The sequence below is a fragment of the Antennarius striatus genome, chromosome 18, assembly GCF_040054535.1.
Source record: "Antennarius striatus isolate MH-2024 chromosome 18, ASM4005453v1, whole genome shotgun sequence".
In the NCBI taxonomy this organism is placed as follows: domain Eukaryota; kingdom Metazoa; phylum Chordata; class Actinopteri; order Lophiiformes; family Antennariidae; genus Antennarius; species Antennarius striatus.
The window spans coordinates 3,274,720-3,302,096 of record NC_090793.1 but is presented as its reverse complement, the minus strand read 5'-3'; the positions used below and the strand labels follow the sequence as shown (position 1 = coordinate 3,302,096).

General features: G+C 45.0%; 1 protein-coding gene across 1 annotated transcript in view; it reads right to left on the bottom strand.

Moving 5' to 3' along the window:
- Positions 1-27,377, bottom strand: part of LOC137611865 (3',5'-cyclic-AMP phosphodiesterase 4B-like) — a 35,675-nt gene continuing 8,298 nt past the window's right edge. Inside the window, exons 3-17 of the mRNA XM_068340003.1 lie at positions 25,050-25,288; positions 21,778-21,972; positions 21,666-21,702; positions 21,122-21,192; positions 20,499-20,548; positions 10,975-11,087; positions 5,378-5,471; positions 4,217-4,440; positions 4,028-4,126; positions 3,526-3,690; positions 3,347-3,446; positions 3,091-3,245; positions 2,874-2,996; positions 2,284-2,466; positions 1-2,179 (exon numbers count right to left, since the gene is read on the bottom strand). Coding sequence (XP_068196104.1) covers positions 1,841-2,179; positions 2,284-2,466; positions 2,874-2,996; positions 3,091-3,245; positions 3,347-3,446; positions 3,526-3,690; positions 4,028-4,126; positions 4,217-4,440; positions 5,378-5,471; positions 10,975-11,087; positions 20,499-20,548; positions 21,122-21,192; positions 21,666-21,702; positions 21,778-21,972; positions 25,050-25,288 — 2,187 coding nt within the window. The 3' untranslated portion in view covers positions 1-1,840. The remainder of the gene's footprint in view (positions 2,180-2,283; positions 2,467-2,873; positions 2,997-3,090; positions 3,246-3,346; positions 3,447-3,525; positions 3,691-4,027; positions 4,127-4,216; positions 4,441-5,377; positions 5,472-10,974; positions 11,088-20,498; positions 20,549-21,121; positions 21,193-21,665; positions 21,703-21,777; positions 21,973-25,049; positions 25,289-27,377) is intronic.

Sequence of the window (27,377 nt, the reverse complement as noted above, 5' to 3'; positions counted from 1 at the left end):
TTTACCAACAAAATCAGACAATTCTGTTGTACATGCCCGTTTTATTAATCTGATAGAAAACATTTGCTGATCACAATGTACACAACTTTTTTTTTTTTTTTTACTGTATATCGTGAGGAAAACACTGAAAAAATATATTTGAACCAATTGTTATATATTTGAGGAAATATTCCTCTAGCTGTACAATGACCCGTCACCGTACACGATATACTGAAATTATATAGCCTTCTTATTCCACCAGTAACCAACGCTACGCGTCTCAAACCTCAAACGGCTTCCTGTTACAGTCGTTTAGCGAAACAGCTTGAATACGATAAATCGGAACCGTCACACAAGTTCAGTCAAACTGATCTGACGTGTAGTTGTGTGTATAAATAAGAATACAGGGAATATTAACAATCAATATCATCATGTACAAGAATAAGATAATAAATACACTGTTACAAACAGCGCCGCACGGCTGGGTGCGACAAAACTGTGCAATTCTGTGACCACTCACACTCACACAAACTCTGGAGAGGTGGCGTCACGACCGACTCAAGGTCACGACGCCGTACCGTGAAGGTAGTGTTGGGACAGATCGGCAACCAGTTGCAGAAATGTCGACGTGTTCAAAGTGCTGGAATGAAATCTACACACAGCTAACGGGTATCGGTTTCAGATGCGCGCGCGCACACACACACACACACACACACACACTTGCTCAGAGGTCAGGGCGAGTCACGTCTGAGGCGTGTCCAGGAGGATTGGATGTTGTCAACCACAACGGGTTGATTGTTGTAATTAAAAAAAGGGGAAAACCCAGGAGGAAGTACAGAAAGAGGAGGACAAACATTGAGGTGAACGTCAAACCTTCACGATTTTGGTTGATTAAAAAATTTCAATCCGATTTTAGGAAGATGCGACAGATCATTCTGGCTTCTGGTTGGTTGGTTTCGTTTAAAATGCCTTCAAAGTGCTTTTATAAAAGTTTCTTTGGAGTTTTTTTTACACTTTCAGGGAATTCCATCCATTGGTAATTACGAAAAGAGTTACTGAAATAAAGATAAAAAGAACATCTCTTCTGTACGTCGCGACGCCTTCCTCACTCTTCGTCCTCGTGACAAAGTGCAAATTGTGCTGGGAAGTCGATCGATTGTAGAAATACATCCATAGAGAACGAGCTTATGCTATTGCCAGAACATGAGGAAGACTGTGTGAGACAAACGTGTCCTTTTTTTTCCCCCGTACAAAACGCGACACATTTTACAGCTTCAAATTATTATATATATATATATATATATATTTTTGTATATATATAAATAAAAACACTTAAAAAAAGACACCGTTTGTAAAAAAAAAAAAAAGGCACACAACTCCTTTTAGACAAGTGTTAGTAAAAACGACCATTACAAAGAACTCGCTGACTTTTAGTTATGTTTGGATATTTACAAGCTGACGACCGATTCGGATCCTCGTACGAAGAATCGAAACGAACATTAAAAAAAAAAAAAAAGTCCTGAAGTGCAAAGTTTTGTCCGTTTGTGTCACTTTTTCCCCGATCCCTGAGGACGCAAATCGTCCTCTTGTCTTTCCTCGTCTGTGATTGGTCCAGACCTGCGTCTGGCGGGCCGAAGTCGTCCCGGGATGCTACGCTCCTTCCTGCTCCATTCCAGGGGGGCTCAAAAACAAAACTGTCACAGGGGTTTCCCAGCCTCATTCGCAGGGGGTACCTCACATTCAGTCCGGCCCCTTTTTGCCAGGAAGCTCCAAACAGGAACGATTGCAGGATTTTCTCTACTGCAATAAAAAGAAATCAGCCATTTTTTTTTCCCTTTTGGGGGGTAAATCAACCGGTCAGCTATGTTTCAGCGTCACGCGTCGCCGTTTCCTCCCCATCGAGATCGGAAGGCGGATTTGGGTCGTGCGGCACCGTATTCCCGCTCTCCGAATCCCCGTCTTGCTCCTCCATCGTCAGTTCGAAGTGAAACTTGTTGGCCGCGGGCCCAGCCCCCGCCTCGCCGCTCGGGCTGCCTTCCGCGTCGCTGGCGTAGAAGGGAGGGGAGGGGCTCTGTGGGATCATGCTCTGGTACCAGTTCCTGTTGTCCTCCAGCGTGTCCAGGATGTCCTGGGCGTCGGGGTGCACCAGGTCGGCCCAGGTCTCCCACAGCGGGTGGACGATGTAATCGATGAACCCCACCTGGAAGGGAAAAAAAAACCCCCAAACCGGAACGTCAGGAAAAATGTTTCTCAACGTTAACGTTCGTGATTCCGAAAGCCGGACATGGTTTCCGATCGGTTTACCTGTGTCCTCTCCACCGACGCCGTGTGTTTGTCGCACATGGGGCTGATCTCCATCCCCCGCTCCCGCTCTCGGTCCCCCTGGTGGAAGAACTCGTCCATGATCCTGTCTGTCCACTGGCGGTACAGATCCAGAGGTTTGGTCGGGTTGCTCAGGTCGGCGCAGTGAACCATGTTCCGCAAAACCTGAAGACAGAACAAAATCAGCATCTTGGATCTACCGTATTTTCAGGATTATAGAGCGCACCTGTAAATATCGATTTAAAAAAAAAAAAAAAAAAAAAGATATACAAGGGCTACAAGTCGTAGCTTATAAACTTCTTCGTGTTGTTTCCGTGATGAAGCGGCGAGGATTTGAAAATAATTACAAGTTAGTAATTTGTTGTGTGTGTTCTATCTGCTAAAGAAAAAGTAGCGTAGGCTATCCTTCTTTGCATTGATTTTTCATCTATTTTGATGGCAATTCCGGTTAGAGTGCCCCCTAGCGGTGGAACGAAAATCCACAGAATAGCCGCACTTTTGTATAAGCCGCCAGGTTCAAAACTCTTGGTAATTCACACGAAACAAACACAGGGAGAAAAGTGGATCCTTACCTGCATCCTGTCGGTGTAGTTGTCCAACAACAAGACTCCAGAACTGGTCACCTTCTTGGTTTCCACCATGGTCTTCAGGTCGGCGAGCAGGCTCATGTGTTTAGACATATCCGTCGCTAAAACCTGGGGGGGAAAAAGAAATCGTGAAGGATGACGTTGAGTCGGGAGGAGAGCGGCGGAACGATTCTACGCGGCGTCATCGGAGGTTTGCCCTCACCATGTCGATGACCATCCGCCTGAGCGTCTGCCTCTGCTTCTTGGTGAGGTTTTGGAAGATGTCGCAGTTTTCTTCCTGCAACAGCTTGAAGCCCACGGCCAGATGGTGGTTCTCCAAAACCGACTCGTCATTGTACATCAGAGCCAACTCGGAGTCTACGGGAGAGGAAACGACCAATCAGGTATTTTTAGTTCCAACGAAAGACGCGTCACGAAAGAAAGAGAGAAAGAGAGACGGTCTGGTGAAGACGACTTACTGGTGTTGATGAGGAACTGGTTGGACACTCCTGGGTGATCCACGTCGTGGATGGCGGCGGCAAAAATGGCTGCCAGGATCTCCAGATCGGTGAAGACCGCCTGTGATTGAAGAGGATGAGTATGAAACGAACCGTACGAGGTGAGACCGCTCTGGCGTTCTGAAGGAGTTCCGACTTACGTCCAGTGCGGGCGTGGACAGGAGGATGTGCGTGGACTGGGCCACGTCGGCGGCGTGCAGGCTGTTGTGATAGGCCACGTTGGAGTGATAGTGACCCTCCAGGGTCAGCATGAACGTCACGAAGGTGTCGGCTGGAATCTTGAACGTCCTCATCAAGTCTCGCTCCTGCGTGAGAGAGAAAAAGAGACGCCTTTAACCAGCGAATCTCAGCGAGTCACCCGAAAAAAAAATCAATAATAAAAAAAAAAAAAATCCATTTGGAAACGTCATTCAATCGATTGTGAATAAATCCGACGGGTAAAAGCTAGAAATCGATGCGATTTGTTCTCCTTGCGGGGATTTGTTCTCCAGCTACCAATCAATTCTGGCTGCTAATGTCCCCTCCAGCAGATGTTTCTATAGCGACGGGACACGCTGTGCATCCTGCCATCTGTGCAGGTGTGAACGCTAATCTGACGTGAACGGGGGGGGGTAAAGATGAGGAAGAGGAAGAGGAACTGACCTGAAAGATGGTGTACATGACGCATGTGAGAGGTCGGTTGTGGGAGTGTTCAGCCACTCTGAAGATGTTCAGCCCCCATTTGTTGATGTCCTCCAGGTCCTTCCAGAGCAGAAAAATCCACCATCAGCATCTCAGCCAATCACGGAATCTGTTTTACTTGTATAAAATGTATGAAATCCGTCCCGTTACCTTCGACAGCAGCTCCTCCTGATCCGTCTTGACTCCGAATCGACTGCTGGAGCTTCCGGAGATGCCGGGGGTGTGGCTGACCTTCCTCACGCCGCTGATCTGCGTCAGCATCACCCCCTGCTGCTGCTGATGATGATGATGATGCTGCTGCTGCTGGCCCTGCCTCCTCTTCCTCTCCCTGGACTTTGGAACTGGACACGGAAGCTCCAACTCATTCTGCTTGTCTGGAATCAAAACAGCACGGACAAGTTGACCTCTCTCGCCAAAAAGACACACGAGCAAAATACATTTGACTAAACGGTGAGAAAGGATCATACGTTTTAAAAAAAATTAATAAATAGAAGAGTGACACAGTTAAAGGAGAAAAGGTCAACCGGCGTTAATGAGACGTTATGAAACCTTGCAGGTAGTCCTGGTATTCAGAGAATCGCCGCCGTGTTGCAGCAACAATCCACGGATTCATGGAAATTCACGCTTAAGCACGACATTTAGGGGGCGGGGCCACCGGCTGGATCACATGTCAACATAGTACATGGATGCGTATGCGTTCTAAACCCGCGCCGCAGCGATGAAGAGCCATCTCACGAGGCGTTCGCTGCAACGCAGACGACAAAAACACCTTCAGAGACGAGCCTGCAGCGCTTCTATTGTTAGGCGCCGTGTCCTCATGGAGCACCGGTTACCTCACTTCCCTTTTAGATATTGCTTCTCTGAGGTGAGAAGACAGAGGTGTGTGTGTGTGTGTGTGTGTGTGTGTGTGTGTGTGTGTGTGTGTGTGTGTGTGCCCTGATGTGCTGGATGTATACTGATAGAAAACCTGCGAGGCAAAGCTGCTGTTTGCCGTCTGCTTGAACGCTGCTGAGCTACGGACAAACACAGCGTTCCCCCATTCCGCCCCCTGATCCACGTCCCACCATCCTTCCCCCTTACAGTTATGAGGGGGGGGGCTCTCTGTCTTTCCCCCTAGACCAGATCAAACTGGTTTAAGAGCAGCGGAGCCGAGTTTCTCCAGCACTTAACACATGCTTGAGTAACCTCACAACCTCGGTCACATATGGACACGATGGTGTAATGCATGCCTCTGTGTGTGTGTATGTGTGTGTGTGTGTGTGTGTGTGTGTGTGTGTGTGTGTGTGTGTGTGTGTGTGCTGCAGTGCTCACCCAAGAAGGTGTTGGAGATGTATTCCGACACTTGGTTGCCAGAGCGACTCATCTCAGACAGGTGATTCAGCTCCCGGTTCAGCATCCTCTTGAACTACAAACACAAACACACAAAAACACACATGAGAACATGAGAAACTCCATCCCATAATTTTTACTATTGATGATGGATATTTCCTGTTGTTCTCCACTGGGATATTTCCCTTGAGGATATGGTCTAATAATTATTTTTGGTGTTTTTTTTATTTTTATTTTTCACTTCGACATCTGTAACCACGACAACACCAACCTGCCTCGTATTTCAACAAACGGCCCATAAATTACAAAACAGTGTTCTAATTTTTAAGCTGACTTCTACCGAGGAAAAACATGCACCACCACCACCCCCCCCCCCCCCGCCAGCGCTGGAACGGGAACGGCGCGACGGAGTCACGACAAAACGACGGAATGCATTCAAATGTGTCACAAAATCATGATGAACACGACATTATAAATGTTATATGCATAAACACACACACACACACACACACACACACACACACACACACACACACACACACACACACACACACACGTCTATTCCAGCTCTCCCCCAGGGACACACCTTGATGTACCCCCAGGACACGGAGAACAGGTAGTTGGCCTCAGGCATGGTGCTGAGCTGTGCTGAGTCCCCCCCCAGCAGAAGCGGCGTGTGCTCCTCTCTGAGTGGACCCCCCTCCCCAAAAAAAGCTGATCTCAGCACGACGACATGGAGCTCCAATTCCCCCACAATCCAAAGGGCGACTAAAAAAACATCCAATAAAACGCCCCAGTTGGACCCTCCAGAGGGGGGGGGCCCCCCTACATCCCCGTCTGAACGCGTCTCCTCATGGCGTCGCCCTGGATTTTCCCCCGGATCGCTGGGGGGGGGGGGGGGACTGATGGAATTCCCCTTTGATGGAATCGATGTTTCCTTTTGCTTTCTTCTGCTTCCGTCCGTCGCTGTCCGATTGTTCCCAGTGACTTATGGGATGGTGGTGGGGTGGGGGGGTTCGTCCGACCTTCTCCAGCCCAGACTGCGCAAGGCAATGAGTAGATGGGAGGCAGTGAGATGGCTGGAGAAAGATGGAGAGGGGGGGGCCAGACTGGCTGAGTGAGTCGCTCTCTCTTCGCCTCCCACCCTCACTGAACACGGAACCACTGCAGAAAACGGGAGTTTGGAGACCCCCCCCCCGCCTCATTCTCTCTCTTTTTGCCTATTGCCCCCCCCCCCCAACTCAGTAATGCAGAACAGATCTGATGCACACTGCGCAATGGAAGGCTTCAAAGCGCCACAGCGGTTATCAGACGGGTCAGGAGGGGCTGGGTATTAATTAACCAGATTTGGGGTGGGGGGATGTTTATGCATATGGAGTGGGGGGGGGGCATTGAGCATGCGATCACTACAGTTCACTTTAACGTGAACCCGATCAGCGACGTGTTTCCGCTCTCGCTGCAGCAGCTTTCTGACGGAAGACAAAGAGAAGAGAGGCTCCAGGCCGCCGCCCACCACTGTCCGACCAATGGGACCACAATCTGAACGCCATGGCAACAGAGTCACATGTCTCCCCTTTCCTTCATTCTCACGGTGGTCCCCACTTTAAACACACTGCATCACACACACACACACACACACACACACACACCCAGTATCTGATGCTCTGCAGCAGAGATGCTCCAGATCAAAGTGAATCGGTGAAACCAACATCCTGTCGGTGAACGAGACGCACGACTGTTTTCCTGCAGCCCGATCGGCATTTTCTATTGGTTAGTCTTCTTAGAACTCAGACGACTAACATCTACTTGACTCTGAAACTTGAACGCCGCTTCAAAAAAACCCCCAGACTCTGCCAGAGGCTGTGCATAAAAATTTAACGAGAGGTCGCGAGGACAAAAAAAAAAAAAATTGGAGCTCTGAATCAGATGTCTGCGTTACGCTCAGGGAGCCGGCGATCGATTCATTTTTTTGAGCGTGGTGAAACAGCGTGGCTTCGTGTGACCTCTCGACCAATCAGGCGTGGAGCCTCATGTCAGTCAGCCGGGGTCGTGCAGTTCACACACAGCAAACGGGGAGGTGGAGGTGGGAGGCGGAGGGGATTGCTTCACGCATGCTTAAGTCATGCATCCTTTGACGTTAGCGAAGAGTTCACACACTCACAGCGAACCCAGGCTTTAGGCAACCTAGGAAGTTACTTTCCTCATAAAAAAGGAAAAAAAATTCTGATTCTGATGAATTGATTCCTTATGAATGTTGAATATTCCAAAAAAAAGTTCTCATCGGAATCACAAAGCAACAGGAAATAAGTAATAAATATTATCAGAAACCGAACAAAAATAAACGTTTTTTAAGGCACACTTCTGTCTAAAGTCACTAGGTTATGGATTATTTAACATTGCATATTTATTTATATATTTGTTATTATTTAATTTATTATTTATGCTTATTGTTTATGTTTACATTGTACGTTTGCACTTTTACACTAATCTTGTTCTATTATGCTTTCAATTGCCCCTAGGGAACTAATAAAGTTGAAGTTTAATAAACTCTATCACTGATTCTCTCACAGAATAATTCAAACACATCTACCTTTTCCCAGTTTGTCAGCATCCCAAAGTTTTCCTCCTGCTTTTCAGGACGGCATAGTCCCATCGTCACTCAGCGACAACAAAAAACCCGACGCAGCCTGAGAGAAACGCTGTAAAGTCACGCGAGGAGTCGCTCCGCTCGGCGCTGCTTCCTCTCTTTATTCTCTTTTTCTCAAGTGGAGTCGGGCAGGAAACTTGTGCAGATAAAGCAAAAAGTTGACTTGACTGGCCTCCCAGTCTGACATGAGGTGGGAAGCTCCTCCCTCCCGGTGCCGGAGACTCCGCCCACTTCCCACTTCTTACTGATCCGAGCGATTCGCTGAGGTCACTTACTGGTAAACGACCCGCTTCCTATCGTAGCGTGGCTTCAGGCTAAAAGAGCTAAAATACCTGAGCTGCTAAAGCTGGGCAAGTGTTGACTTATGTTGGGGGTGGGGGGTGGGGGGAAGAAAACAAGCGTTCAGACATGTTTTTAGAGTAAACTTTGACCTGAACACGGAGCAGAAACAGAAACTAGACTGTCCCGGATCGGCTCAACCTCGGATTGCGATACCTCAGCTGTGCAATCCGACGCAGTCCTGAGTGACACAATGCTAACCGTGACCCGGGTGGGGGCTTGTTTGCAGAGGTTCTTTTTGTATTTTTATGGTTGAGTAACTTTAAAAAAGACACGTTTTCTTGAAGGTGTTGAACAGAACGATGTAAAAACTGGGTTATGGTAATAGCAGGTTTCATATTTCCTTCCTCCTTCAGGCATAGTTTCCACGATAACAGCCGAGGTAAAACATTTAATTACAATTAAGGACCATAATCACCGCTGCAGCTTGGCCTCCGTCTCCTCGCCGCCCTTTTGGGTAAAACGGAATCACAACGCTATAATTTAATGTCCATTACCCCTGCTGCCGCTACATCTGCTTCAAGAATTCTGTCACCCCACCCCCCCACCCCTTTTTTCTGAAGACACTGGCGTTTCAAAAAAAAAAAATTGAAGTGACCACACGTGAGTTAGACTTTCCTACTCGACTCGGGGGGGCTCGCTAGCGCGTTAGCCCGCAGAGCCCGAGCGCTACGCCCCTTTAACTGGATTCAGATGGAGTCGGTGTTTGTCCAAGGTCGTCACCGAGCATCGGCGTGGACGTGTGGCGAGGCTAATGATAGTGAGGGGGGGCAGGGAGCCGGCTTCCCCGCTCTGAGGTCGCCGCGACCAGGCCGGCGGTCAGCAGGGTGTGTGGTCCCGTGGCCCCCCACCCCCCGGATACACCTGCGCCCTCGGTTACCCAGAGCGGAGGTTTGATGGCGGGTTCAGTTACATCCTCTTCGCTTCCGAAAAGAAGTGGGCTCTTCATCGAGCGTTGCCTCATAAATATTAGGGGGGGGGGGGCGTCTGGAGCTGCTCTTTGATGCCAATATTTAGCATCCATCCGTTTGCAGGTGCGCAAAAATCTATAGTGTTCACTGCAAACTCTGACGTCAGGAAGCTGTTTGAAACAATGCTGAGTGGGGGGGCAATGTCACCGGCCTGCCTGTCTGTCTGAACAGCATAGCTGCTGCACGCCTGGGGGGGGGGTGTCGAGCTCATTGTCTTGACAGCCCCAGTGACGTGGTTGTCTGCAAAATACCGGCTGCTTCGTAGAAACGCTTCTATTGTCGTCTGCTCAACAGGCAGCAGGGGAGAAAGGGCAGTCGGGGGGGGGGGGGGGGGGGGGCACAGGAAATAAAGAGACAGGAAACTGGTGTCATGGTCTCAGTCACCTGTCACGGTCTGACAACACCCATCCTCGTCCCAATCCTCCCTCAGACCAGACAGAATACAGGCGGAAATCAACAACACCACCCTGGGTGTTTAGAGTCTGACGCCGCCATACAGTCTGCACCGGGTGTGTGTGTGTGGGGGGTGGTGGTGGTGGTGGTTGGGGGGGGGGGGGGGGGGATAAAGTGACATTGTGGACTGTGTAGTGATTTGGTGAGCTCTGCACAAAGTACGCACGAGAAACGTTGATGTGCATCGACACAAAAGGGAAGTAATTACTCTTAAATAGCTGTTCTGTGTTGCCTTCAAGTACCGCACGTGTTTTTCAGACTCCAAAACTGAAACCAGACTCAAACCCGCATTGAAGACGGATCTTTTTCCGTGCCGATCGATAATAATTCGCCCATCTGTTTCGCGAGGCTAGCAATTCGTTCTCTGAGGATGGAAGTCTGGATATTTTTGGTGAAACCCTCACATCAAGACAAAAGTACAATTTACTATTAGAAAATGTCATAATACATTAAAGTTAGGAGGTGAATGTAATAAATACTTGCAGTACACACATGCATAATATATAAATTCATACAAATTGAAGCACTGCTCTACGTCCTGCTTCAGCAGCTTCCATCTCCTCTGGCTTGGAAACACACTCTCACAATGCGTCCAACTTAATAGATAGATATCCACGCTATGCGCTGCATATTGTCTGCACAGATCACTCATTTTGTTGACATCCCTTAAGACAGTCAGAGCTCGCAGGGCGACCGCAGGATTGCTGTTAGTTTTGCAAAGTGCGTCAATGTGGCAGAAATTAATTTACATTTGACGTACGCTGTGCAAATTAACAAGCGGCTGCAACAAAGAACGGCTGTACCAGGTGACAAACGCGTCTGCTGACTGGATTGGAGGCGTGAAACTGCTTCTAAAAGCTAAAATAGACGATGTGACAGATCGTGATGAAAAGGTTCTTATGTAAGTTGAAAGAACCACCTGATATCTTTAGTTTCCACTTCTTAAACTTCGCATTTAGAAAGTCAATCTTAAGCCAGCAATAAGGGAAACTGAGATCCACCAGTTATTCCCATCAGGCAATTATCAACAAAATATTTAAAGATAAATGTCCTTCAAGTCTTTTTGAACTAGCTTTATTGGGAGTACGGATGAAACCACTTCCTGTCAGCCTCCTAGATGCCCGGTTTGTGCATAAACATTGAGTATTACACAGAATAAATTGTCCTACCTTGTTGGAGGCCATGTCGCTGACAGAGCGGTAGGTCTGGATAGTCTCCAGCTGATCCAGACACCAATCCAGCTCCTCCATCGTCTCCATGGCGAGCTTTTGGTAGGATTCATCTGCCAACAGACACATGGACACATAATCAGGCCCGAGTGGCTCCATGTCCATCGCGGCGCCTCCCGGCACCATGCACGGAGGTCCCAGTGTCCCGGGGTGGCTTGATCTCAAGCAGGAAGGGCCTGCGGGACATCCCGGAGGCGCGGCTGAAGAGGGGGAGGTGTGTATGCAGAGCTCCTTCATGGTTTTTTTGGCGCTCCACCACCTCAGAGGGGTTTAGGAAAAGTCGGACACTCAGACAAACTGAGTCTGGAGTTCCTGTTTGCAGACTCTCTCCCTCTGGAGTCTTTCAAGCCGTACCCCCTCTTTCCTTCGCTCTCGTGCACTCTTCAAACCCCCCCTCCCAATCTGTCTAGTTTTCCCGCCCACCCCCCACCACCTCAGCGCTACCCTGCTGAATGAGTGGCTTGCAAACTAGGCGGTCGGCTGCCTCCTGCTGCCCCCCCCCCACTAGTCTCATGTCTGAGAAGAGGCGTTTGGCGAGGAGACTTTCACCTTTGGGTTGTCATATTTATTCCCTTTGTGATGTTTTTGACCCAAACTGATGCAACTTAATGATAAATTATATATTTCAGCGAAAGAGTAGAGAAAAGTGGCCGAGGGACGTGAGACGATAAACTCACAAGAACTCATGTGATACCCTTTGTCACGACCTCATCCCCTCCACGGCGACTTCCTCTCTAACCATGTCGACCACTTCAAGACTGTCCTCTGCTGACCAACACCACACCGCCATGCTTCACAAACTGCTTCTCTTCTCTCTAAACCTCTCTGAGAAGCAAAATCACATCCAACACTAAACTCTGTTTGCACAGGGAACACGAGAGGCAAACTTTGACTCCCTGAATCAAGGGGGGGAGGCCAGGCCAGGGTCTCGATGTGTGCCAAAGAAACCAAAGCACTTCCTCTTTGACCCCCCTCCGAATTCACACAAAAACACGGCACGGAATCGCTGAACGCTGGAGTGACTGCTGGGGAGTGTCACGGCTGTCATTTGCACAAGGAAACAAGTGGTGATGATATAATAGGAGGAAACGCATACGCTTATGTACTAATGTTGATTCAACAGATTTCTGCACAGAGGGAGTCGACGCGGAACACATCTGGATCTCTCCACAAAGACTGATCTCAACTTCATAGGGCTTCACACATGGAATAAATTTACCCCATATGCTGAGCACAACAGGACAGCCAGTGTACGGCTTCCCAATCTACGTCAATACACTGGATCAAAAGCACTTCAAAGCGGGGAGATTGCACACAGACGGTTTAGAAGGACTTCAATGAGATGTCAGACAATAAAATGTGCTTTTGAGAAAAACTTCCCGCTCTTAAAAGAAATCAAGACAACCTGACGGCCAGCCTTCAGGATCAGAACTCCGTTCAAGCCTGACAGTTTAAAAAAAAAAATCAGACTCTTCCGATTACACGAGACTGACTGTTAGCGCTAGTCTCATTCCCCAAGTCAGACCATTTTTCCTTTACTTCAACCCCAGGTTGAAGAATTCAAAGAACCTTTGGCTACAATGTGCCGCTGGACGTCAAGTTTCGTGGTCCAAACTATTCACAAGAACCGCCGCCATCCGAGCCATGTTGAAGTCAGTGACTCAGAGCGGGAATCAAAGGACCTGCGTGCACAAAGCGGCGAGCTGTTGAAAGCAATATGCGGCCGTTTTGGGCATCGGGGATGGGAGAAGTTGCCAAGAAGGTACAACCACATCCTGCCCTGGTTCCATCCAATGAGGGCATAACAAGACATTAGTCGTTTAAAAAAAGGGGAGGGAGACAGGAAACATCAAACGGCTGCTGGCCCCTTCCACCGGGACAGGATTCAGGTCATTTTGAAGCTGGCAGCCGGTTCATATTCACAGGCCGTAATCCTATGGCTGCAAAAACCCTTGAATGTAGAACAAAAGTTTACTGGCTTTTATGTCCGGCTTCAAACCAGCTGCGTAAAGATCAAGCATAATATAATTGTTCTATTTCTGCTGGATCTGGGGTCCAGCTTCTCAAATACGACTCGTGTTGTTAGACCGATCAAACGCACATGTGTTTCATCATAAAAGCAGGCGGTGAAATGTGCTGACGGACGTTTCATAATGTCGCCCATGGAAGGTGGCGTGACACCAGTTTGAAAAACCTGCTCCCAGACAGTGTGAGGTACTTTTCCAGCCTGTTTTTATAGTGGATGTCTATTTTTTTTTCTTAATGATTCGGCCATATGCTGGAGGCTGCCGAAAGGACAACAGGCCTCAGTGTGCAGACAGACCCCATCTGCCCTCCCCTCTCCCCACCCTTTTTCCTCCAACTCTCCCCTAAAGGGCCACAAACCGGCCTCTGTGAGAGCCATCAACTGCACCCCCCCACCCTCCTTCTCCAAACTCCATTCCTGCCCAAGACACCTTCCGCTCACATCCACCTCACACTGCCCTTCTCTGTGCTCTCACCCCCCACCAAAAAAAAATCTGTTACCCTCACCGTCTGGCTATAGCTTGGTGTGTAGGACTGGACTGCCTTATCTATTAGGCCATCTATTGATCGGTAGGACAGCAAACAGCCTGTGATCGGTACAGTTTGGTTGGTTTGCTGCCAAAAACACTCAAAAACTGATGAAATGATTTTTGTGGTTATTTTGTATAGAGGACGGTTTTTGGGGGCTGGGCCGGCACGTTGATTCAAGGATGGACACAAGATTGGTATCTTCCCAGGAGACGACCGTTCATTTCAACTCACCTGATTGGCCTTCAGTCCGTCTCCAGTTACAACGCATGTGCTGTCCGTCATCTCCACCAAAGCTGGTGAATTACTAGTGACGTGTTCAATGTCACTGTGAACTGACACAACTGTGTCACTATTGTGTCTGAAAATACCACAACGTCACTGACTCATCTGTATGAGCTCATGTTGTGTTTATAGTGAAATATTCTTTATGATAATTATGACACCGTTGACTTTCTTTTGGCCTGATGTTAAAATTTCCACACACAAGGTCTCCTCATGTCACAAACATGGTGTCTCATAATAAAAATAAACATGAGTAATAGCAATAATTTTTCATTTGCCTGGCTCCTATTGAAAAAAAACCTTTCCAGGCATATTTATAGGCTGGTATCAATGAAATCAGTGACTTAAATGGTTTATTCAGGGTTACGGGGGCCGCGGCGATGATGTAAGATAAGGTTTGACTGAATTTAAAAGGTCTTTTATGCCTAAGTGGAGGTGTGAGTTGAAGTTATGCAATACCAGGTACAATACCATTTAATGTCTTAGTTTAAATGTGTCTAAATCCATAATAAAGAAATCTTTTATGTCACGTAAAAAATATCCGACAGCATTACTTCCTTGAAAAATCTTGACCGCTTTAGTCACTTTCCACTGGTGGAAACAGCAAACAAGAGTTTGTGTATAAACTTTTTTACAAGCTTGGCGTCGAGGCGAGGTTCGGACTTTCCCGCTTTCATTGTGAAGTTGACTTAAGCACTGACTAATGAGTTTAAAGTCTTATTTATTCATATTAATGTCTCGTCAGGAAACAATGGGTCCAGTCATTGACGGACGGTCAATGAAAAACACTTGTCATCTCCGCCAGTTAAGAGAGTAAACAGCCATGAGTGTACGCACACATTCTTCTTCTTCACCTCAACACTTCCTGAAGGAGGAAAAATGCTCCACAGGCAGATATCCGGCGCTGGTTTTGCTTGAATTTGCGACAACATGTACAACTGAGACAGAAGCCGAGTCATGAATCAGCTGCGTGTCAAAAACCAAACGCACGTCAGTATATCCATCAGATATGACAGGAAAAATAAACAGGTTTGGACTTAAAGAAACAAAGAAAATACAGAACGTGAAGCCTCTCAACTTCTACGAAAAGTCTCTCTGAACAAAGAACAGCACAAACACTTTTGTATGTAGCTTATCTGTGATCTCTGTAAGAAAAATACAGCAAATCTATCTTGAATCTGAACTTTAAACTGCTTTTCGTTGCTGTAATTTTCCTCAAGTCAGTAGATTTGCTTCCTTGTTTTGAGACATACCTAATTATCTTATTGTCCATTTGATTTAGATTGTGGTGCACATGTTGGTGAATATGATGTCTTCATATTTGTATCTGAGATAAAAACCTATTTTCTCAACATCCATATCGTAAAAATGAAACTTTTCGAACTTTTTAGAAAAAAACAAATGTCCCATTTAACCATTGTGTAAATTAAGAGTGTCAGGATATTTTGATAGCCGTTCTGTGCGACCTTTAGGGCGACCGGAGGTTCAACACTGACACCACACATCACCCTTTGTGCTCACTTACAAACATCTCTTCAAAAGTTTACAACTATGGATTTAATCTCCTCTACAATCCAAACAAAAAAGCTTCTGCAGCTACACAAACACACACCTCATCGGGGCCTGTTTGACAGCTCCCTCACAATGCACCGTGGAGCTGCATTGGCACGGCCCCGGCCTTCGGGATGGGCCGAAATGCGGTTTATGACTGTGCTGACGTCAATGACATAATTCAAATACTTAAACAGGCTGCACACTTCCAGTGCTGTGAATCCTCTCCTGTGGCTGCAAAGACAGGAAAACCTGACCTGGATTCCGGCTGCGGAGCCGACCAGACGGCTGCAGCGGGAGGTCGAACCAGACAGAAAAATGACAGGTCGGATTTGTTCAGGCTTTAGTTTGCGGTCACCAGTCTGCATGAGTGTCTGACCACCCATGTGTTGATTCATAATTTTATCTGTGACACACAAAGACTGTGGTTTAAAAGAGGGAATGAAGTCACCAAACCACACTGGGATCTTCAATCTGTTTAATCAGAGCGATGCCACAGTGCTAACAGAGAGCAGAAACATTGGATTCTAAAACATTTGGAGACCATTAGCTGGATGTTAAAGACATCAATGAGCTGCTGCTATAATTCACTATTTAAAATATGCATATTATATATACAGTATATATACACTCACCGGCCACTTTATTAGGTACACCTGTCCAACTGCTCCTTAACACATAATTTCTAATCAGCCAATCACATGGCGGCAACTCAGTGCATTTAGACATGGTCAAGACAGTCTCCTGCAGATCAAACCAAGCATCAGTATGGGGAAGAAAGGTGATTTGAGTGACTTTGAACGTGGCATGGTTGTTGGTGCCAGAAGGGCTGGTCTGAGTATTTCAGAAACTGCTGATCTACTGGGATTTTCACGCACAACCATCTCTAGGGTTTACAGAGAATGGTCCGAAAAAGAAGAAATATCCAGTGAGTGGCAGTTCTGTGGGCGGAAATGCCTTGTTGATGCCAGAGGTCAGAGGAGAATGGCCAGACTGGTTCGAGCTGATAGAAAGGCAACAGTGACTCAAATAACCACCCGTTACAACCAAGGTGGGCAGAAGAGCATCTCTGAACGCACAGTATGTCGAACTTTGAGGCAGATGGGCTACAGCAGCAGAAGACTCCGCCAGGTGCCACTCCTTTCAGCTACGAACAGGAAACTGAGGCTACAATTTGCACAAGCTCATCGAAATTGGACAATAGAAGATTGGAAAAACGTTGCCTGGTCTGATGGGTCTCGATTCTGCTGCTACATTCGGATGGTAGGGTCAGAATTTGGCATCAACAACATGAAATCATGGATCCATCCTGCCTTGTATCAACGGTTCAGGATGGTGGTGGTGGTGTAATGGTGTGGGGAATATTTTCTTGGCACTCTTTGGGCCCCTTGGTACCAATTGAGCATCGTTGCAACGCCACAGCCTACCTTGAGTATTGTTGCTGACCATGTCCATCCCTTTATGACCACAACTTCTGATGGCTACTTTCAGCAGGATAATGCGCCATGTCATAAAGCTGGAATCATCTCAGACTGGTTTCTTGAACATGACAATGAGTTCACTGTACTCAAATGGCCTCCACAGTCACCAGATCTCAATCCAATAGAGCATCTTTTGGATTTGGTTGAACGGGAGATTCGCAACATGGATGTGCAGCCGACAAATCTGCGTCAACTGTGTGATGTCATTATGTCAATATGGACCAAACTCTCTGAGAAATGCTTCCAGCACCTTGTTGAAACTATGCCACGAAGAATTGAGGCAGTTCTGAAGGCAGAAGGGGGTCCAACCCGTTACTAGCATGGTGTACCTAATAAAGTAAATGGTGAGAGTATACCTCAGCTTACACAAACATGCAGCCAAGACAACAACATCTAAACCTGATTGGATGCCTGCCAAGTGTGAACAATTCCTGAAAGTGTTCATTGTTTTAACCCCGCTTGTAATGATAAACTGGTTTGGGTGGATGAGGTTGTGGAGTCCATCTACATAACAATGATCATCAACAATTTTAGCCTAATGTTACGTACTTTGTAAGCTAGCTAACTGGTTCGCTAAGCTTTATGGTTGGCAAGAGAACGTTAAAAAATTCCAGTCGCAGTCTTATTCTTTGTGTTGCATTTTTAAACGCAGCTTTTCATTGTCTCAGATTCATAATTTTTTAAAAAAGGAAATGTTTTTGCGAGCATTTGACCTTTATTTTAATTACATAAGAACTACTTGGCAAACTTTCATGATATTTGTTGGAAAGGATCCATTACTTTGTGAATTACATCTGGATAAATAGACAAGAGTCAAATTACGAACGATACTGTTGCATCAAAATTCTAGGAGATAATTTATTTTTTAAAGATTCGTCAAATTATTGCTTTTAGGTGCAAAGACATAAAACTGAGTTGTGTCTCATTATTACTGTGATTAACCCACAAAGATAATGAAAAAAGCAAATCATGCAGAACAAAAAAAAAATGTGTGTGTGTGCATAAAATTATGCATTTCCATGGCGACATCATGGCTTCAGCCATCAGGAAGCTTCAGTTGCAGATAAACCTGTCGTTACCAAGACCTACCTTCCTGGATATTTCTTTTAATACATGCCTGACATGCATTTGCAAAGAACGCAAACTGTTCTGTTTTTTTATTTACCTAACAAATTTAAAGAAGTCGTTTAATGCAATAGTCAGGCATCGTTAGTGACAGAGTGGAAAAGTTTGTTTTATCTCTAACAGCTCAAAATCTGATACCATCAGTAGCAATTCCCGGTACCCACAGGCTTGTCTATTTAAAGTTATCACAGGAAATATGTGCTTAAAATTACTCATAATTTGAAGAACTGACCGTAACACAATCATACTCCCACCAAACAGCTAACCTGGCTACGATTTAAGATTACACCAACCACTTCCACCTCTGTGATAGTGGTTGGTGTAATCTTAAATCTTAAACCTTTTGGTTTTTTTACAAAAGGTTGTTCATTCAGAGCAGTCCAAATTAAACAATCACAACTTCCCGTCACTATTCTTTGTATTTACACATATTAAATACAGCAGATTCTTTAGAGTTTATTAAGAAAGTTGCGTTGCTTCAGTTCATGGGGCACGCAGAAAAATGCCATATTGTGAAAGTTAGACAATCTCCGCAGTTAGTTTTTGCTCTCATTCCAAGTTTTGATTTGTGTACAGGTTATCTCACCACAGTTCCATCAAGGTTAAATAAGATATCCTAACGTTAATTTTTTTTTCTTTTTACAGGCATTGTGTAAACATTACTAACTGAAAGGGAATTCTGGTTCTACTACGCAGACGACATTTCACATCCCCCTCTCGGTCAAATGACTAACCGTGGACCCCGGAGTCCAGTCCATCTGTGGCAACATTGATTCAGTCAGCCATTAATCATCAATCCCTGACGGTCAACGATGTCACGATTGCGATTTCTCAAACGTAGAATTTTTCTCAGGTGGATTTAGGAGTTTTTTGGGGGGGTCCTGGGGTTACATCTGACACAGCCTGGATAGTTTGGTTCACATTTAGATCCGAGCTCGCCTGAGGAAACCCGCAATCTCCTCACGTTCCCAGAGAACGATGGCTAAAACCATAAACAGCCCCGAGTGACGCATTTGCAGTGGGGCTGATCTTTATTAAACTCCCCACATTTCTGCCTCATCTGCACTTTCACCCAGTGACCCTGATCACGTTTCTGCTCTTTATGTTTATTTCGTCCAATCTGACCTTTTTTTTTCTTCTCGGCCTCGCACAAATCATATCCGATTAAAGGCTCAAAAACCCTGACGTCTCTCCGCAACCTTTGCGGTGGTTTAGTTCTTTCCTGACTTTCATTCCCTGAAACAAATCTCTCAATCGTTCTTGAAACTGTTTTTTTGACGTTTATCTTCAAGAAGGAATTTGACTTCTAAAGTTTAAATAAGTCCAATAAGTCGGTTTGAAAAAAAGAGTTTTCTACACTGAGCACATGCCCAGACATTAATGCTATATCATTTCCAAAACTTGGGATATTGTCTCACTGAATAATGCAAAACAGGAAAAATCTGTTCTCCTTTTCCGGCCGAAGAGTCGATAAAAACAAGACAGAAACCAACGCAGTAGAGGATATGAGGGAACCTCTGCTTGCGCCATTGTCAATTGTTGCCGTCTGCTGCTAAACAATTCCAACAATCACTATTATAAAGTGGCAGGTGTACTGTATGTTCCCTGAGTAATCGGAAAAGATGGAGTAAGAGATATTCTGGCAGGAACAGAGAGAGAAAAATGTATGGGGACACGAGATCACAAACAAACTCACATGGAGTTCATCGCTTCTTCTTGTCTCGAACGAGGCCAGATACAAGATGGTTTCACTTGTCAGAGATTACTGGGAGAAGGTCAAGGTTTGTGAGAAACGTGTAGGAGGAAGGACAATAAGAACCTCACAGTTGTATTTTTTCCTGCTGTGGGTTGCTCCTCGCGGGCCCATCTGTGCTGATAGGAAGTGGAGAGCGCCCGTGACCGGGGCCGCGTTGACGTCAATCGGACTTGAAGAACCAGTACAGCAGGAACCAATATCCCCACCTTCCCTCCTCCCTCCCCTCAGTCTGTCCCTTCTCATCTAATTCATGTGAATCTGAACCATTACATATCCCTCGGTGAGAAACACCATCTTTTTTTCCCTTCTGTCCACTCATAATGTCAGCAGCGTGGCAATTTTCCTGCTGTCGCAAAGTCAGTTTCCTGCGTCCACAGCTGAAAGGATTGCGGTTTCTGTTGTGAGATGAGACAGCTTGGACTGGTCGTGTATTAGTGTTAAATACTCTGTCCCTGTGCTAATCTGGTAATTTTCAGAAGGAATTATAGCAATCATTTGCATCTAAAACACTTTACATGAAAGCTAAAGCGCGATTGTTTTGCTGTGTAATGACGCAATCTCCTCTAATCATCAGGTATGAGACAGCAGTAACTGCGTGGAGCTGTCATTCATTATCTCATTAAACGTTCCATCACTGCTATTATGCATGAAAATGCAATTAATACAGGACACACCTCCACCCGCTTGTTTTCAAAGTTCATGCCGGGACTCACCTGACAGACACACTTTGGTGACGGACGGTTGATTTGCAGCTGGTGACTTCCTGCAAGAAGAAAAAAATGAGTCAGTCACTGATAAAATAATGTGAAATATGTGGTTGTGCCATTTTTCCTCAATGTAATGTGATTTTAGGAGTCGGCGTTGCCTTTGAACAAACGCTCTGGTCAAGCTGCCACAGGTCAGATATACCAACATGTCATGTTGCCATGTCTGATGTAGCACCGTCTAATGGTGAACCTTTTTTTTGTAGAGGTCACATTGACTCTGTTCACCTCTGGTAAAATCTTCATCTCAATAATTACACATCAAATAAAATTAAACACACAAAATGGGGGAAAATAAAATGTCAACGTGTCCCAGCAAACGTTTTAAATGCTTTGGCTGAAGTGGAAAAACAACCTTTCTGTATTATGCAGTCATTTGTAAGTTCAGAAATATAAAAAGTTTAGTGCGTTGGCGCCCCCTAGAGTAGAAACTGAGTGGTGACGTTTAGTGAAAGCTAAAAGGAAGAAAATCTCAGCACAAAGACGATAAAGCAGCATATATATGGAAAAATAATTGTATATATTTAAAGGTACAAAACATGTAATTTCTCATGAGATATACAGTGACTCACCTAAACGATGGACATTGTACATTTGTCAAATTGGTGAAATTGTTCCTGACAGTTCGAAGACTTGCCAGAACCTTGAAAAACAAAATGAGAAAGAAGGATGATGATGAGAAGTCAATGGCATCCTTAAAAATGAGGAGTGTGTGAATTTGTTCCCCATTCTAAACACCCCCCACCCCCCCAAAAGAAAACACTACAAAAAAATGCATCAGTCGGGAAAAGTTAAAAATATTTGATTTACTATCACAGCTTCCCTTTAATGTTCTAATCTATGATGTTCTAATCATCTTTGTTGCAAATGAATAAAAACATTTTGCCAATGGCAACAATTAGAGAACAGAACTGATCTCAATGGATCTAAAATATTCCTGCAATGCCAACTAAAGGCCACTTGGGGGCGTCCAGATTGTGATGAGGTCATGAGGTCAATCACATTAAAAGGCCCCAGAAGGAATAGAGATGGTCAAAATTGCTACTTGACACAATAAGATTATGATGACTTTGACGTTCTTTGAAGCGGACGTTCTGGCTTGTAATCAGGTCTTACCTGTGCAAACGGAGTCACGATCAAGTCTTCTCCGTGCCTGAAACGTGATGCGGAGACAGTTTGAGCGACACAAAGACAAAACGCGAACTCTCTCTCGGTTGTTTCAACTCACAGCTCTCCAACGATGGAGGAGTTTCTGGACAAGGACTTGGGTGACAGGTCGTAGTCGCTGTCAGAGCGGTAGAGGAAGGACTCTCGGCGCTGGCCATGGCCTGGGAGGTTGGGATGGAGGACCAGACCTGAACCCGGGGACGCTTGTGGGTCTGAGGGACTGCAGCACAGCGACGGACCATTTTCCAATTCAAAGCTAAGAGAAGATAAAGAAGGAAACTCATGGCATTTTAGGATCGACACAGCAAGTCTATGATTAAATGAAGATTTGAAAACATTCATACAACTGCAGGTTGTTTATAAAAAAGAGGACTGATCAGACAATCATTGATATTGACTATTAAATCACTGGAATCATGTATTAATCCCTAAACTGGCAGTCAGACCTGGTTTGTGCAACATGTTTAAATATCCTATCCAGTAAAGTTATATAAACCCTAAAATGATTAATCGCCCATCCGTCCGTCCATGACCTGAACTCTGACCCACTCTACTCATAATGCACACACAGTATTTCAGCAGATAAATCTGTAACAAATATTTTTTTCTAACTGATGAATCTGTACACATCGTTGTATAAAATTGCTTATAAGTTTAAATGTATTTAAATATTTTATAGAATATTTATATTATTAACTTTAATTTTTTACACATAATATATTTTTACATCATAAGAAGATGGTTTAAAATATTTTAAGTATAAATTTATATTATTATCATTAATATATTATTTATTTATATTCCATATAAATGTGCATATATACCATTCACATTAAAGGACATTCACATACATTTTCCTATTTTAAATATACAAACTTGACATGTAACAGGATGTTTGCTGATGTCACAACCAAACATCCCACTTTCACAGACGTGTAATCTGTGGTGGCAGCGCGGGTGCAGGAGGAGCGCCAGGGTATTGTGCAACCGGATGATCGGGTCAGATGGAGGAGAGTTTAGAGGTCAAAGGTCAAAGCCTTTCACAAATAACAGAACCCAGCAAATCAGCAGCTCTTGCTGGGGCCTGAGATTAGCTAGTTTAATCCACGCAAAAGCCCCATTCTGTAAAACATGTTTATACACACACACACACACACACACACACACACACACACACACACACACACACACACTAAAGCTGGCATCTCTGACAATCTCTTTATCCATCTTATGATGGACCGAATGTCGCTGACGATGCATCACCACTCGTTTTCTGGTTTCTGTAATTTCTACAAACACGTGGGATTAAGCAGCCACATCACATCCACACCTCCGCCAGAGGAGCTCAGATTAATGCGAACTCTCCAGACTCCGATTACCCACATGCAAAAGCGACAAACGTCATCCGTGCCCAACTCTGCGTCATTCAGTTCCCAACTTCGCAGCATCACCTGCTGCATCCTAATCTCTTAATCTGATGTACCAGGAAACCACTGTGTCAACAACACATCATTTCTGATATTCAGTCCAGCCCACGTAATCACTTGTACACTCGCAGTTCATTCCCCTTACTAGGGAACAAGTTCAGATTTCTTGCAATCACTGACGCAATCACACCCTAATACTAAAAACCATTAAAAGGTGAATCTTTAACACTTCAGACATAAAAAACACACACTTTGAACACGAGTGCTAAAGAATCACCTCGGAGCTGACAGGTGTTCCCTACCGACCGCATCCTCGCTGAAGTCAAAGTGCCCAGCTCTGCACCGTTGGGACCTCCGAGGCATCGTTCACTCCTTTTCCCACCAATAAATAAGCAGCACCGATACCACCGCGAACGTTTGCTCGCACACATGTACGCACAAACACACCGACAGACCCCCACCCCCCCTGCTGTGCAGCAAAAGGCCACAGACTGGACTAATGTCGGCTCGGCGGACGCCGTCTGACAGATCTGCGCTGGAGCGCTCGCAGACGTTCTTGTTTATCTGACCGCCCGTCCAGTTTACCCCGTGTATTAAACCGCTGCAGATTAGTCAACGCGTTCATCACCCCCCCCCCCCCCCCGCTAGCGGCCACCTATGATGTCAGGGAAAAGGAAGTTGAAATTTCAGAATATAGCACAGTATAATAATAATATATAACAACAGTATAATAATATATATACAGAATAATATAGCACTAACATTAAATCGAATCATGTACGTCTAAATCATTTTGCAACAGAGGTACCTGAACAGACAGGAAGTGATACTGAGTAGGTGAAATTTTGTAGACTGACACTGCCCAGAGCCTCACATTAACAATCATCTGTGTGGAAACAGGAGAGGAACAGCGGTTGGCTTTTTTCATCTTACTTCATAAATCAAAAATCTATATTTTTAAAAGCATCAGCTTCATACACCAGATGCACAGATTAGAGAAAAACTGCCATGTATAAATAATCCCGATAATCAATGGTCGTTTTTGTTACTGAGGTTCAAAGGAATAATGTATTTTTTTTTAAAGCACAGCACACTCCAGCTTCAACAGTGGAAACCTTTTCTGATGAAATCATTTCATCTTGTCTGTCACACATGAAAACCAGGCAGTAACCACACAAAGCATTGTGGGATCTAAAAAAGTTTTTTGTATATTATTTATTTGTCCACACTGTAATATCTCTGCTTCTTTCGTACATCTGTTCATCACAGAAACGGATATGTCTGATTTTAAATCCCCGCACAAAGAAGAACAAAAAACGTACATTGCTGGTGGAATATTTCAACACCCAATTTTTGTTCTCATGATTCAGACTCAGAAACAACAACGTCAACAAGCCGATCAGATAAACAACAACAGCTGGATGCATTCACAGCTACGTGTAAACATTCCCAGCTCCTGACCTGAAACTCAGACGGATGCAAATATGCTTTTAAAAGCAATAAAGCAGAGCGTGAGCGCAACACAGACAGGAAGCAACTGCAGAGAGCCAAACGACAGAGTCCGTAATCATCTGTCATTTTCTGCGGCAAGCCACGGCGGTTCAAAGAGAAAAAATAAGCGGCAAACTGACAGTAAATGTTAAGTGGTAGCCGTGATAAAACTCCATTTTATCTGTAACTCCTGGATAAAAACAGTCGCCTGCTGTGTTCAGCCTCAGAAACAACATGAACGATGCATTAAACTAAGTGACAACCAAATTAAAAAAACAAAACAAAAACAAAGTGTGGAAGAGATCAAACTATAAACTGCACGGAATTTACTCAGATTCATCATAAAAATACGAAACTGTCAACGAAACTTTCACAAGTATGTTCACCACCACACACAGTCAGAGCATCACTCTACCTGTCAGGATCAGCCTCCGTGATGTCAATGCGGGGAAGAGAGACGATGGGCAGACTCGTGGGTCTGCTCCGGGTCACCGGGTCCTCGTCGGGCGTTAGCGACCTGACCTTGTCCCTGTCCTTTTCCACTTGTCGCCATGACAACGGAGGCAGCTGCAGATTCCCAGAAAACCGCCTGTGGACTCTGCACAGCTCCACCCCGAGGGTGTTCCCTGTAGGAGCCTGTCCCACAGTGAGTTCCTTTTAAAAAAACAAACACGAGGAGAAGATTTCCATTAAACAATTTCAGCTTATCTCATGTTGTCAGTGTGACTGAAATAAAGTCAGGTTAAAATCTTTCTTTTTAAAAGAATGTTGCTGCGTAAAATGTGCAAAAACAGCAAGATTGAACCGAAAACATTCCATAATTGAAATGATAAATGAATGAAAACAGCAGCCAAGTCACGTGACAGAAAATAAATAACCGTTTTATCAAATCCCATCTCAGACAGTCGATACGAGAGCTGCCAACCGACTTCTTTAATAAGCCGAGCCTCTCGTAAATCGTGTTTAATGCGTCTGGTTGTGTGTGAAGGTTCCAGTGAGGAGCTCTGAGCTTACAGCTGGAATGACTGGTTGTAAACACACCAGGCCACTAAGGGGCTGCTGGAGCTCCATCCGCATGTACATCATCAAACACACTTCACAATTATAAGATGAAAGTGTAAATGAAATGTTCCCAGAGGCTTTGAGTGAAATGAGCAAGCCAGACTGGGGGGAGGGGTGTTGAACATGGGTGATCGAGGGAATCTCACAACGTGACAACGACAAACAAGAAGATAATAAAAATTAGACAGCGAAAAAGACGGACTGGAAGCGCATCAGTATGACTGGAACAAGCATGTAAATAATAATACAGAGTCCATTTACTTAAAAAAATAAACATATCAGGGTGTTAAAAACAGCCGAACTGTTACGATGTCAAATAAAAATAATTTTTATAGAACTGTGAGCAAATGGGATATTTGGATTAAAAACTCAACTCATCATCAGCCTCTACTGGTCAAACTAGGTAATTGTTTTACAGAACGTTGATCTTGGATCATTTTATAACCAAATATTTTTACTTGCTGTATATTAAAGTGCCTACAATAAGCTTAAATCAACAGACGGGTCTAGTACCGAAGGGACCGAGGCGAACAATTACTTCTAGTACAGATTAACATACTGATTAGTTTGCAATTTCCTCCAGGATTAATAAAGTATCCATCTATCTATCCATCTGATGCATTTTCAATACTGATACAAATGCTTACAGTACAAAGGAAGTGTAAGTCATATCTCTCAAAGGGACTGTAACACAGTCATTTGCTCCCATGAACATTTCCTGAGTGTCGCGTTTCAAGTGTTCCAAACAAGCTCTTTGTCAAAGGAAAGGAGATTCTCTTATGAATCGATGCACTGATGATGAAAGGAAACATGGAAGTTCAAACGGAAAGATAGTTCACAAAGACAAAGGGAGGTCGCATGAGGATAACTCATAAAAGGAAAGCAAAGAAGTGGAGAGGAGTAAGAGAATGCAGTGTAAAACAGGCAGGAAAAAAGACAAGATTCCGAATGAGACAGGACGACGGCGTGACATCATCAGGAGTCTTCCTTCCTTTCTGATTGCTGGTAACGCAAATCAGCCGACTCCTTTTCTCCAACTAGGAAACGCAATTAGTCTGCTTTGCTGTCTCTTGTAAGACAATGAAAAACAGGGAAAAATTAAATATGGAGGTAAATAAATCTGTTTGACCAGGTTTTGTCGGCGGAATCAGTCGCAGATCAAACAATATGAGCAGCGTTAAACAGACCCTTGTCTAGATGTCACAGTGTCGGTGTTTCATTCGTTGCTGCCAATTTGTTCATCAATTGCGTATTGATTGTCTGGCACCTCGACATGTAATTCTAGTTCTTCATCGATCCTGAGCCTGCTGTCCGAACAGCGTTTGGAAGAGGAAATATTGCCCTTTTCTTTGGAGCAGATGTTTGTTTATAGAGCCAGGAGAAAAGACACAAAAAGCTTTGTCATTTTCCAACTCAGTGCAGCAGTAAATTTCCAAACCTGGATTTTGAACATGTCCCAGAACACGTACAGAAAAGGACAGGAACTGTCCTGAGATGAAAGGTAGAACGACAACTGAAGAGGAGGGAGAGCAGCTCCGCTGTCAAACAGAGGTGGGGAGCGGGTGTTTTTATTCCAGGAAGATGAAAGGCCTTTCTCGACAATGGAGTCTGAAGAAGTCCAGTTTTCTCTGGGACACTTCCAAAAAGCCTTTCTGGGGGAGGTGATGTAAATGAGACGGCT